The sequence below is a fragment of the Vombatus ursinus genome, unplaced genomic scaffold, assembly GCF_900497805.2.
Source record: "Vombatus ursinus unplaced genomic scaffold, bare-nosed wombat genome assembly UNPS02014798.1, whole genome shotgun sequence".
Classification (NCBI taxonomy): domain Eukaryota; kingdom Metazoa; phylum Chordata; class Mammalia; order Diprotodontia; family Vombatidae; genus Vombatus; species Vombatus ursinus.
In genome coordinates, this window is record NW_020954576.1 from 55,288,138 (window position 1) to 55,302,018 (window position 13,881).

Here is a 13,881-nt window from a genome sequence, read left to right on the forward strand (position 1 = left end):
CTAAGTGTCTGAGGCCAGATTTGAACTCAAGAAGATGAGTCTTCCTGACTCCAGGCCCAGTGCTATGTCTACTTCTTCACCTAACTGCCCTTTAATCATCATAGTAACTGGCTTAAAACTCCAGAGTCATTTTCTAAGCAGTCTTCCTCTGTCAATGTTATTTCTTCTTCTCAAAAGACTTCAGAGCCTCACCACTGCCAGCAAAATAAAATATAAACTTTAAGGCAGCAGGTGGCAGAGTAGATAGAGTGCCAGGCCTGAAGTCAGGAAGATCTGAGTTCAAATCCAGCTTCTAACATTATCTGTGTGACCCTGGGCAGATCACTTAACCTCTCTTTGCCTTAGTTCTCTTACTTGTAAAATTGAGATAATAATAGCACCTTCCTCCCAGGGTTGTTGTAAGGATCAAATGAGGTGATAATCACAAAGTATCTTAGTACAGTAGGTTCTATATAAATGTTAGCTAGCATTCCCCTAATCTAGCTCCAACCCACGTGTCCAGCCTTTTTCATGCTATTCCCATTCATCTATTCTGAATTCCAGCTAAACTGGGCTCCTCTTTGACTTGTCCTGTACTTAACTATCTCTGCCTCTTTGGTTATGAATTCCTGATGCTTGAGATGGATGCCCTTCCACCCAACCATCTCCCCCCTGGTGACATCCCTCTGTGTTCTCAAGGCCCAACTCCAGTGCTACCTCTTCCATGAAGCCTTCCCTCATTCCCCATACTAAAAAGATCTTTCCCCCCTCAAATATTTTATAATCCTTTGCCCTTGCCCCCTCTTACAATTCTCCTTGGAATGAATGAATGTATAAGCATTTATTAAGCACTTACTATGTGCAAAGCATGATGCTAAAGCTCTGCAGTCACAAATAGAAAAGTAGACGACAAAGAACTCACATTCTAACAGTGGGAAGCAAAACATATAGGAAGACTTTCAGCTGCAAGTTAGATGGAAAGGTCTCATGTTCCTTAGGGTACAGGGACAAAGCAGATGGTCAGTGCATCTTCTCTAGTGTTATTTCCACTCATAAAACTGTGTCCATTTCTGATCTTGAACCATTTGACAGTGCCAAGGGAATTAGGTGGAAAGAACTTTCTTTCTGACCCTTCAATAGCTCTGACTTCAAGGAGGCAGGGGCTACAGCATCTGCAGAAGCCATTGTCCTATCCCCTTCACTTTTGTTTAGCTATTTGTTTAATCAATCAATAAATATTTGTTAAGTACCTATTGTGTACTAAGCACTGTGCTAAGAGCTAGAGATCCAAAAGGAGGCAAAAGACAGTTCCTGCCCAGGAGTTTACAATCTCCCCAATCTCCATTAGGTAATACATTCCTCGAGAGCAGGGTCTCAGCCACATAGATATTTTTGCTTACCAGAGTGCATTGAACCTAGTAGTCATTTAACACGTTTGTTGCTGATAGTGACCGGGTAAATACTGGCCCCTATCAGATCATGGGATTTAATACTGGAAGGGACCCTAGAGATCATCTACTTAACCCTCTCATTTTATAGATGAGAAAGTAAAGCCCCAAGAGGTTAAATCAATTGCCCAACTGACCATTCACAGTTAGTGGATGAGAGTCAGAATTTGAACCCATATCTTCCAACACCCGATCCAACGTTCTGACCATTATACCACATGGCCTCTCTACTAGAACGGCTTTTTCCACTTCTTATGAAAACCTTTGTATCTAGCCGGCTCTGCCAAGGACCTATGAAAGAGAAGGATGCTATTTGAAAAGCTAAACAGGAACATGAAACTTGAAGAGCTGATGAGAACACAGTTTTTGACTATGGTACTCAAGGTGGTCTTGCCTTGATCTCAAGGTACCCAGACCCTATTGATGTTGCATTTCCAACACAAAAACCACCCACTTTCTTCAGATCTGAGAAGATCACACCCTGATTCTTATCAAGCAAGCAAAGGACTCTGTCACTAGTTCCTTTAATCCTTGGCCCAGAACGAACCAGGTTTCTATAGTAACTGGATGCAATCTTTCATTACAGAATGGATAGTTTCCATTTTGTGTTAGAGGAGTTGGCCATGCTGGTTTTGTTGCTATGGTGTGGTCTTTCTGTCAGCAATCCAGAGCAACGGAGACCCTTTAATCTGCCATTAAGTCAGGCTAATGGGTGATAGAGTCCTGTAAATAGAAAAGCCTGGACTCAGCCACACAGACTATTTTTTTTTTTTTGGAGAGAGATAGAATGGTGGAAGAAGGAGAGAGAGCAGAAAGGAGGGAGGGAGGAAGAGAGACAGACAGACAGAGAGACAGACACAGAGAGGGGAAGTGGGGGGAAGGGAAAGTTTTTGGGGAAGGGTATGGAGGTTATTTTTTTAATACAATTAAAGCCATGCTGACTTCATTGGAAGCTACTGTTGCAAAATACAAAGAGCCCTGAGTTTAGAGTGAGAGGACATAGGTTCTAATACTACTTCTTAACCATAATAATAAAATAACTAACATTTTAATAGAACTTTTAAGGTTTTTAAAGTGCTTTACAAACATTATTTCATTTGATCCTCACAACAACCCTGGAAAGTAGGTGCTATTATTATCCCCTTTATACAGATGATGAAACTGAGGCATAGAGAAGTTGAGACCCATTGTCATGTAGTTATTAAGCAAAGCGGGATTTGAACTCAGATTTTCCTGATTCCAATTCTAGCACTCTATACATTTCAACAACTATGTGGGGCCTTGGGCAGGTAAGTCATTTCTCACCTCAATTTCTTCATCTGTAAAATTAGAGAGTTGGAAAAGATGACCTCCAAAGTCTAGGGCACCATGATACTCCTCATTACCCAGGTTGTTAACCTTGGTATCATCCAGTCTCTTGTCAAATATTGTCATTTACAATATGTCCCTTCTCTCCATTCACATAGCCATAAGCCTGGTTCAGACCCTTATCACCTCTCACCTGGACTCTTTCAATAGCTTCCCATTTCGTGTCCCGGCCTCAAGTCTCTTCTCATTACCATCTGTTCTCTACTCAGTGAACCAAGTGCTTTTCCTAAAGGATAAATTTGATCATGTAATCCCCCTACTCAATAAACTCAAATGTCTCCCTTTTTCTTCTAAGATCAAATATAAAGTCCTCTCTTGGGTATTTAAACCTTTTACAACTTGGCCCCTCCCTACATTTCCAGATGTCTTACATATTACTCCTTTCCATGTACTCTGTTTCAACTACATCAACTTTCTTTCCTTCTTTCCTTCCTTCTTTTTTCCTTCTTTTTTCCTTCTTTCCTTCCTTCTTTCTTTCTTTCTTTCTTTTCCTTCCTTCCTTCCTTCCTTTCTTTTTTTCTTTCTTTCCCTCTCTTTCTTTCTTGTCAATGTACATTCCTTTTTTTGTGTGGTTCTGTATGGCTTACTTGTTTCTTAAATACAAGATTCCATTTCCTGACTCTGTGCCTTTTCCCTGGCAGTCCCCAGGATATGGATTGCTTTTCTTCCTTACCTGTGCCTCTTTCCTGATCAGCTTCTCTGATTTCCTTCAAGACTCAGCTCAGATCTTACCTTTTGTATGGGGCTTTTCCCGGTCCCCCTTAATGCTAGTGTCTCTGATCTGAGATTGCTTTCTATCCATTCTGTATATACCTTGTATGTACACAGTTATTTGCATGTTGTCTCTCCCTTTAGAATGTGAGCTCCTTGAGGGCAGGGACTGGTTTTCCCTTTCTTTTATCCCCAGTGCTTAGCACAGTGACTGGCACATAGTCAGAGTTTAACAAATGCTTGTTGACGTGACTGACTTCCAGTTCTCCAAAGGTGATTCTGTAAGATCCTATGACTGGCATCTATTTTTCTTATAACAGATGAAAACATTACAGCAGGAAACTCCAAGTATAAGAACTGAGGAAGAACTCTACATGCTCTTATCTTTGGACTTGATCAGTTTCAAGTTAATTTCTTTTTAAATTACATTAATTTTTTGTTGCATTGTAAGTTCCAAACTGTCTCCCTCCCTCCCCACCCCACACTAGAGAAGCCACCATATGACAAAGATTTATAAATATATGTAAAACCATATTATACATACTTCTATTTATCAGTTTTTTCTCTGGAGGTGGATAATCTCTTCCTTCATAGGTCCTTTATAGTTGATTTGAGTATCCATAGTACTCAAAATAACTAGGTTATTCACAATTATTCTTCAAACAATATTGCTGTCAGTACTAGTACACAACATTCTCATGCTTCTGCTCACTTCATTTTTCATTATTTCATGCAAGTCTTTCCAGGTTTTTCTAAAATCAAACAGCTCATCATTTCTTATAGCATAGTAGTATTCCATCACAATCATATACCACAATTTGTTCAGCCGTTCCCCAATTGATGAACATTTCCTCAATTTCCAGTTCTTTGCCATCACAGAGAGCTGCTATAAATATTTTAGAACATAAGGGTTCTTTTCTTTTTCCCCTGGTCACTTTGGGAAACAGACCTAATAGTGGTACCAGTTTAATTTTTAATGAATAAATATTTCATTAAATGCCTACTGTGTGCCGAGTGCTAGGATTGGTGGGGGGAGGAGGAAGAAAAGGGATACCAAGGAATGTTCCCTGCCCTCCATGGAGTTTACAATCTAATGGGGGATATGACACATATAAATAATAATAATAAATAATAAATTACTCACATTTCTGTTGTGTTTACAAAGTACTTTCTTCAGGCAGTGGTTAGTGCAAGAATTATCACCATTTTACAGATGAGGAAAGTGAAGCTCGAAGAGCTTAAGGTCATATGAGTGGTAATTAGAAGATAGTCCCTGAGAGGGGCAAACAAAATGCTCTTCTGTGAATTTGGAAGGTTGGAGAAAAGGTTGTTACCAACTACAGTGTTGAAGAAAGACGTCCTGGAGGAGATGGGATTTGAGCAGGATGAGTAGAATTTCAATGGGCAGAGGTGGTCATGAGCAAGAGGACAGCAAGGTCATGTGGGCTTCAGGAGCAATGTGCACCACTAAGACAGGAAAAGGGATGGGTATGAGAAATGTGGTCAGGGACAGGAAGTAACATCATAGAATCATACATTCGGAGTTGGAAGGAACCTCACAGTTCACTTATTCTACTCCATCATTTTGCAGATGAGGAAATTGAGGCTCAGGGATGTAGAATCATAGATTTAGAGTCTTTAGAGGTCATCTAGTCCATCCTCTTCATTTTACAGGTAAGGAAAGTGGGGTCCAGAGAGGTTGTTACTTGCTGCAGGTCACACAGGTAGTAAGTAGAGGAGATGGCATTTGAACTGAGGTCTGTTGTGGACTCCACATCCAACAACCTCCATTTTCATGAAAAATCTCATCTAAGCCTCATGCAGGACTGATTTCTTTTCAATCCAAGCTAATTGCATAGGAAAATGGACTTAAGAGCCAGAAGACACCTTAAAGATATGATGATGATGATGATGATGATAACTAACATTTATATGGGGCTTTAATAAGGTTTGTAAAATGTTTTACAAATTTTTTTTGTTTGATCTTCACAACAATCCTGATAGGTAGGTGCTATCATTATCCCCGTTTTACAGATTAGGAAACTGAGGCTGAGAGAGGTTGTGAATTGTCATACTGCTAGTAAGTCTCTGAAGTAGGATTTGAACTCAAGTCTTCCTGAACTCAGGGCAGCTAGGTGGCTCAGTGGATAGAGCATCAGGCCTGGAGTCAGGAAGTCTCATCTTCCTGAGTTCAAATTTGGCCTTAGATAATTAACAAGGCAAGTCCTGTTTGCCTTAGTTTCCTCATCTGTAAAGATAGCTGGAGAAGGAAATGGCAAACCACTCTAGTATCTTTGCCAAGAAAATCCCAAATGGAGTCATAAAGAATTGGACACAGTTAAAAATGACTCAACATCTTCCTGAATTGAAGTCCAATGCTTCATCCTCTGAATCAGTTCTTAACCTGGGGTCCATGGACACCCAAAAGGTCAATAGATAGATTTAAGAGGGGACGAGGAGGGTCTCTGAACTTGTATATGGAAAAAAAAATTACATCTTCATTTTCACTAATCTTCAACTGTAATTTAACATTTCCTTCAATTATTTAAAAACATGATTATGAGAAGGGGTCCATAGGCTTCACCAGACTGATCTAATCAACCCTCTCAGTTCACAGCTATGGAAATTTGAGCCCAGAGCAGTAGTTTCCTCAAGGTCACACACAGCTAGTAAATAACAGAGGCAGAGATCTGAACCCAGGTCCTGGGACTCCAAATCTAGTTTTCTCTCCACTGCACCATACTGCCTCTGCCCTGTACCTGTGGCAGGCCCACAGTCATTTTGCAAGGCTGCCATAATACCTGCCAAACAGGCCGTTTAATCAGGATGCTTTGAGTGTCTGTTGTCCTTTGTGACCAAGCTCACTTTATTATACCACTCACACTGTACCAGGCTGCAGTATCTTGCCTTTCCTGAGCTCATTAAAGGCCAACATAATTAGCTTTGATATAGCAATACCTTTGAGTAGTACTTGGAATACTTGGAATCTTTGTGTGGGGCTGGAAATAAGGAAGGGAGGGAGGGCTGACACATGGTATCATGAGAGTACTCTAACAGGGCTTGGGCTAAACAATCAGACCTGTGGAAGCCATCCCCATGCTTGGTGGGAGAAGAGAGGGATGAAAGGGCATGGCAATCACCTGCTGCTGTCACTGCTTGTAATAGTCCCATCTCCACGCCTGCCTGGACTTCTTGTCATGTCCACCAAACAGCCCCAACGGGATGTCTGAGTCTAGTGGGACCACCCCGTATATAACTTTGGCATCATCGTCATCAACTGACATCATTCATGAGTTGAATGTCACCAGTGTGTCCGGAATAGGGCCCTGAGTCCTTGCAGGCCACTGTTCTGCTTCTCCTAATAGAGGCTGACATCTATATAGAGTGATTTATACATGTTGTCCATCTAGATGCTCACAGCACACATGTGAGAACCTAGGACCATAAATGTAGAACTGAACAAGACCACAGAGGCCATCTAATCTCATCCCTGGAGGAAAAAACTGAGATCCAGAGAAGTCAGGTGATTTGCACAAGGAAGGAGGGAAGGAAACAAGCATTTATTAATCTCCTACTGTGTTCCACATCATGCTAAGCACTATAATAATAATCCCTACCACTTATATAGCACTTACTATGTGCCAGGCACTGTGCTAAACACTATAATAATAGCTAACATTTATATAGTGCTTACTGAGTGCCAGGCATTGTGCTAAAGCACTTACTATGCGCCGGGCACTGTGCTAAACACTATAATAATAGCTAACATTTATATAGCGCTTACTATGTGCCAGGCACTGTGCTAAACACTATAATAATAGCTAACATTTATATAGCGCTTACTATGTGCCAGGCATTGTGCTAAAGCACTTACTATGTGCCGGGCACTTTACTAAGTACTTTACAAGTATTATCTCATTTGATCTTCACAGCAATCTTGTAAGTTAGGTGCTATTATTGCCCCCATTTTACAGATGAGGAAACTGAGACAGAAATGGATTAAGTGACTTACCCAGGGCCACACAACTAGTAAATGTGTGAGGCTGGATTTGAATTCAGGTTTTCCTGAGTCCTGATCCCAGGAACTACCTAGCTGCTCAAGAACATAGATGAAGGCGAATGGATTCTAGAACCAGGTCTAGAAAGGACCTCAGAGGCCACCCATCTTATTTTGTAGATGAGGAGGCTGAGGTCCATAGAGGCTAAGTGATTTGCCCAAATTCTTGCAGTTAGAGGCAGGACTTGAACCCTGAATTTGGTGCTGGGAGGATAGGTAGTTAACAAGGTCAGAAGTGCCTGTCACGTTATCCTTTCTTTACTGACGAGGAACGTAAGGCTCAGGTATCACAGCATTGTAGGAGGCAGAGCTAGAAGGGACACCTGAGATTATCCAGTCCAATCTCCTTATTCTACAAATTAGAGGGTTGTGAGATTTCAAACTGGAAGGGACCTAAGAGATCCAGTTCAATCCATCAAGGCCGTCTGGTTCAACCCCCTAACTTTGCAGATGGGGAAACCGAGGTCCAAAAGGAGGAAGAAACTTTTTCCAAAGATACATCAGTAGTAAATAAGTAAGCCAGATTTCCAACCCAGGTCGTTCCATTCCAAATCTTTCCATTACACCCATACAGTCTAACTCACAGAATCATAGAATATTAAAGTTGGAAAGGACTTGACTTTATGTATTTTTACAGATGAGGAAACTGAGGCTGAGGGAGATGAAGTGTCTTCCCAAGGTCCCCCAGCTAGTGAGTGGTAGAAATGGGACTTGGGCCCTCAGAGCTGCTCTGTCCATGGTCCCATGCCACCATCCTCATGGCAATTGGCCAATGACGAGTCAAGTCAGTGACAGCCCTGACATTCCACCTACTCATTCCTGGTTCTTTACCTTGCAATCCACCGAGTCCACCTGTCCCCATCCCCTCCAGAACTTCCTCTATCTGCTTTCCAGAGCACACAGGGTATTGTTTGTTCCTTCTAGGTGGAGGGGGTTCTAATGACAGGCGACGCAGGCTCAACCACCACATGTTACACTTGGTCTTTGTGGTTCTGTGGCAGCCCTAACTGTGGTTTTTGTTCTCTGTTAGCTCTTTGTGATTGACAATGGCGCAGATGACTGGAGGATAGCCATGACCTACGAACGCATCCTCTACATCAGCCTGGAGATGTTGGTTTGTGCCATCCATCCCATCCCTGGTGAATATAAATTTTTTTGGACAGCCCGCCTAGCCTTCTCCTATGCTCCTTCCAGGGCTGAGGCTGACGTGGACATCATCCTTTCTATCCCCATGTTCCTCCGGCTGTACCTGATTGCCCGAGTTATGTTGCTGCATAGCAAGCTCTTTACAGATGCCTCATCACGGAGTATTGGGGCACTAAACAAAATCAACTTCAACACACGTTTTGTCATGAAGACTCTCATGACCATCTGCCCTGGGACAGTACTCCTAGTCTTCAGCATTTCTCTGTGGATTATTGCCGCCTGGACAGTACGAGTCTGTGAAAGGTAAGCCTGAGAGGACATAGATCCAGCCTTCCTGATGTGGGGAAAGGACAGAGCTTCTGTGAGTTTTCAGTGGTGGAAAATGCACAGGATTCAGAGTCAGAGGACCTAGGTTGGAGTCCTAGGTCTGTCAATTACTAGCTATGTGGCCTTTAGCAAGTCACATAGTAGCTCTAAGCCTCAATTTCCTCACCTGTAAAATGGGGATAATAATACCAACACTACTCACCACTTAATGTTGCTGGAAGGAAAGTGCTTTGTAGCTTTAAAATGTTATAGGAAGTGAGTCATTATTCTTATTCTTATTCTCATCCCCATGCTTCTAAGTCAATAAGTTTGCTGTTTATTCTATACAATTCCTGGAAGCATGAATCTTTGCCCTTTCTTACATGGTTTTATGCTCAGCTGATATACACTCACCTACTGGGGATAATTAGAAAGTACACATGAATATTAAAGAAATATTTCTGATTCTTCTATGGATTTGGGTTTGAGCAATAAAATTGCATCCAGACCCCAAATGAACTCTACGTTACAGAGTTTTGCCACCAATGTAACCCCTAGGGTCCTAGGCAATTAACTTTGAAGCCTCCTCACACCTTGCAGACTGCTTAGTAGTGATATAGGGAGTTGTTCAGTGGGAGAGAGGAACTGGCCCCCAAATAGCTGGTACTTAAAAAAATTTCTGGATCATGGATTGTAGGCAACAAGTCAAGCCAACAACAAGTCAACAAGTCAAGCCAGCAAGCATTTACTAAGCACTTACTATGTGCCGGGCAGAACTTTAGGGCTAGAAAGGCTCTTAGGGAACACTAAGTCCAACCCTCTCATTGTATTGCTGGGAAGACAGACCCAGAGGAGTGAATCAACCTGCCAGAGTTAGTTAATGCCAGAGCTGAGACTAGATACCAGGTCTTCTGACTCACAGTTCAGTGTTTTGTCCCCATGGTCCCAACCTCTCCCACTCAAGGCAAAGAAGTAGGACTATGCTTCCACACCCCCTTCAGGTGTTCTTCCATGACTTTTCTCCTTCAAAAATGCCTTATGGCCATTCTAACATGTTCCACCTAGATAAAAATTATCTAGGGGGAGAAGGGAGGAACATATGGAGGGATTGGCTCCACCTTTGAGGTGGCCCTCTTACTCATTCTGATGACTAGCTCGTCAAAACTTAATATTTTACCCACCAACCTCCCACCAACCTGATATCCTAAGAATGATACATCCAATCCATTCATCTATTCAGTGGACATTCTAGTGCCTATTGGGTGCAGAGGGGGAAGACATAAAGCTGAGATATGACATTGCCCTTGTTCTCATGAGCTTTGGTCTGGTTTTTGCCTTTTGTGTACGTATGGAATAGGGAGTTGAGGCAGCAAAGGACCTGGTAAACACAGACAAATAACTGGAATATACAATATTTTATAATAAGTGCAGCAGAGACATAAAACTCAGGACAAAAGGTAATCAGCAGCAGTAGCTCAAACAAGTGAAGTTTTTCTGCCCTGACTCATATTTTCTGTTTATTTTTAAAATTCTTATTCATTTAGAGACTAGTTTCTGTCAGGCCATTGGCCTGGGGCCCCCACAGCTAGACTGTAGTGGCATCTTCTGCTGCAGCTGGACAGCTCCCTGGGGATGGGGGTTGCACATTCCGTGACAGCAAGTGGAGCTTTGGGAGACACTGAACCTCGGTGAAGAGCAATTCGACATGTACCAGACCCAGCTCCTCAGGCTCAGGATAGTATTTAGCAACTGGCAACCGGCATAACAACATATGCTTCAAGTGGGATGACATTCAGCAAGGTTTTCTTTATGTTCTCCCATAAAAGCAGACGGTGCCCAAATGTGAAAAGCATTTAGGGCCACTGAAAACCATTAGAGTTGTTACGTTTGACTTCAGGCAGAGAGACAGCATGGCAAAGTAGAAAGGACATGGATGGGGAAACAGGGGACCTGGGTTCAAATCCTAGCAAGTGAAATAAGCACTCTGGGCCTTACTTTCTTCATCTGTAAAATGGAGAGATTGGACTAAGGGAATTCTGAAGTTCCTCCTAGTCCTAGATTCCTAAGTAGGCCAAAAAATCCCAGTTCCCTCTCCCACCCCAACCTCTCTCCAGCCAAGGAAAAAATTCTTTGTGGTTCATCTATTTCATTTTGTGTCTCTAACTCAACAAGGTCTAGAGCTTAAGCAATATTACCCCGAATGTTTTCCTTCTAATGAACTTCATTGTTTTGTTTATTTATAAAATTGAAGAGCTAGAAGAGACCATCAGGAATCCTCTAGGTCAACCCCATCATTTTACAAAAGAGGAAACAGATATCTAGAGAGGCTGAGTGATTTGTCTGAGACCATGGAGTGAGTTAGTGGTTGAACTGGGCCTCCAACCTTGAGGTCTGCCTTCTCTCTTGGCCCTCATCTTGACTCCCAGTTCATATTGGCTCCCAATTCATTGCTCTATCTACAGTGTCATGCTATCTTCCTTTGTCAAATAAAGGGAACTTGACATTTTCCTTGGCAAATAGAATGATTTGGAAGTGTATTGACATTTCTTGTGCTTTTGAATGGCCTTTACTATGTTTTTTTTTTCTAATTTGAAGAAGGTGAATCTGGCTCATAGGCAGTTAGATGGCACAGTGGACAGAGTGTTGGGCCTGGAGTCAGGAAGACTCATCTTCCTGAGTTCAAATCTGGCCTCATATATTTACTAGCCATGTGACCCTGGGCAAGTCACTTAAGCCTGTTTGTTTCAGTTTCCTCATCTGTAAAATAAGCTAGAGAAGGAAATGGCAAACCACTCCAGTATCTTTGCCAAGAAAACCCCAAATGGGGTCATGAAGAGTTGGGCACGACTGAATGACTACAATTTGGCCCATTGGCAGATAGATGAGAGGCAGCATAGTTTAGTGGAAAGACCACCAGAACCAGCCCCAACACTTATTAGCTGTCACCTTAACTCTCCCAGGCCTAGTTTCCTCATCTGTAAAAACTGGGTTATTAATTCTTGTCTTACAAACCTCACAGGGTGGTTGGAATCTCAAAATGCCATACAAATGTAACTAACTCATGATTCAAATCAAGGTCTGAAGCACAGAAAACAATGAGGAGATTTATAGAATATACAAAAGTTTATACTTTTTTCTCAAAGGTAATTGTATGTTTTTAATAAGCCTTTGACTTATTTGCTATAGGAAATTGAAGTGTTGACTGAGCCTTGATCTCTGGTATAAAAATGAGTATAATAAAATATACTTGTGGGAATACACATACATTTTCATATTATTGTTGTTGTCATTTTCAGCCGTGCCCAACTCTTCATTACCCCATTTGGGGTCTTCTTGGCAAAGACACTAGAGTGGTTTGCCATTTCCTTCTCTAGCTCATTTTACAGATGAGGAAACTGAAGCAAACAGGGTTAGGTGACATGCTCAGGGTCACACAGATAGTAAGTCTCTGAAGCCAGATTTGAGCTCAGGAAGATGAGTCTTCCTGACCTCAGGCATGATACTCTATCCACTGCACCACATAGCTGTCCACATTTTCATTTACTAATGCTATAATCAAGGGGGATGAGATATTTCTGACAAAGACTGACAATGACCTTTAGGAAGAGGAATATATACATACATACATACATATACATACATACATATACATATATAGAGGATGCACAAATTGGCTTATTGTCCTCCCTGCTGCAACAGTAGCCAGTGTTTGGTGCCTAGCTGTATACATACAACTTAGAAGTTGCTATGGAAATGTCCCTTTAGCTGGAGACATTTTGAAAGGCATTTCCCATTTTTTGTAAGTTATTTGCAAAGAAGTATTTTTTTTTTTTGCTTTTTCTGCTTCCAAGGAAGAATACAGGGATTTGGGAATTTCACCAGAATAGCCATTGATCTACAGAGAACAAAACAGAGCCCTAGTTATCCAAAGGAGTGATGACAACCATAGGCTTGTTTGTGTTGGCCTCCAGCTAGACATTACATCATAGACTCTGAGACCTGACAGTTGTGGGATTCGGCATTCTCTGGGACACTCTTGGTGATATGTCAACCTCCCACAGGCCCTCATCCATCCGTGAAACTCCTAATTAAATACTTTCAACTATGAAGTAACAGAGTAGACTGGATAGGATGATTTTCCCCCATTGTACTGATTCCTAACTGCAACAGGTTGGGGAAATCAGATTTCCTGTCATGTACTTAGTAGAGGAACCTGCCACCAAACACTGGTAGATTCATCTTTCTGTGCATAAGCATGTGCCCATGATCCTGCTGGTAACTTTCCTTAGGATGTTATATAGCTGCAGTCTTGCTATTTGTACTTCATCCTCCCTTTGAACAGCTGTTTTAGATTTGTTCACTCTCCCATTTGCTTTAATTTAATTCTCTCCACTTGGTGGAAGGGCCTCCTGTGCTTATGATGTACCAACTGACCTTGTACAAGCAGCATGTAGTCATGTACTGGAGGGCTTTAGCATAGCTGTTTGTATACATTTCAATTGCTAAAAATACTTTCATACATCAGGAAATCTCTCATTTCTTCCAGGTGGATATTTTCTCTACCAATGCAAGTCATAACTCTTCCATACCTTAGTAGACTATTTACATGAATTGCCATACCCCAAAAAATGAATCATCTGTAAGCCACCCTTCTGGTGTCAGACTCCTCCAAACTTATCTAGACTGGTACTCAGACAATAGTTGCACAGTCTTATAATGGGGCCTGTGCTCACAGACTCTCAAAACTAAAAAGGAAACTTGGAATTCAAACAACCAAACCATCAAAAAGCATTTATTAAGCACCTGCTACATGCCAGGCAGTGTACTAAACAAAAATGTTTGGCCCCGTTGTCAAGAACTTACATT

At 41.8% G+C, this 13,881-nt stretch overlaps 1 protein-coding gene across 1 annotated transcript in view; it reads left to right on the top strand.

The window, feature by feature from the left end:
* Positions 1 to 13,881, top strand: part of LOC114050078 (small conductance calcium-activated potassium channel protein 3-like) — a 284,782-nt gene that overhangs the window by 178,812 nt on the left and 92,089 nt on the right. Inside the window, exon 3 of the mRNA XM_027871626.1 lies at positions 8,594 to 9,012. Within this exon, the coding sequence (XP_027727427.1) occupies positions 8,594 to 9,012 (419 nt within the window). The remainder of the gene's footprint in view (positions 1 to 8,593; positions 9,013 to 13,881) is intronic.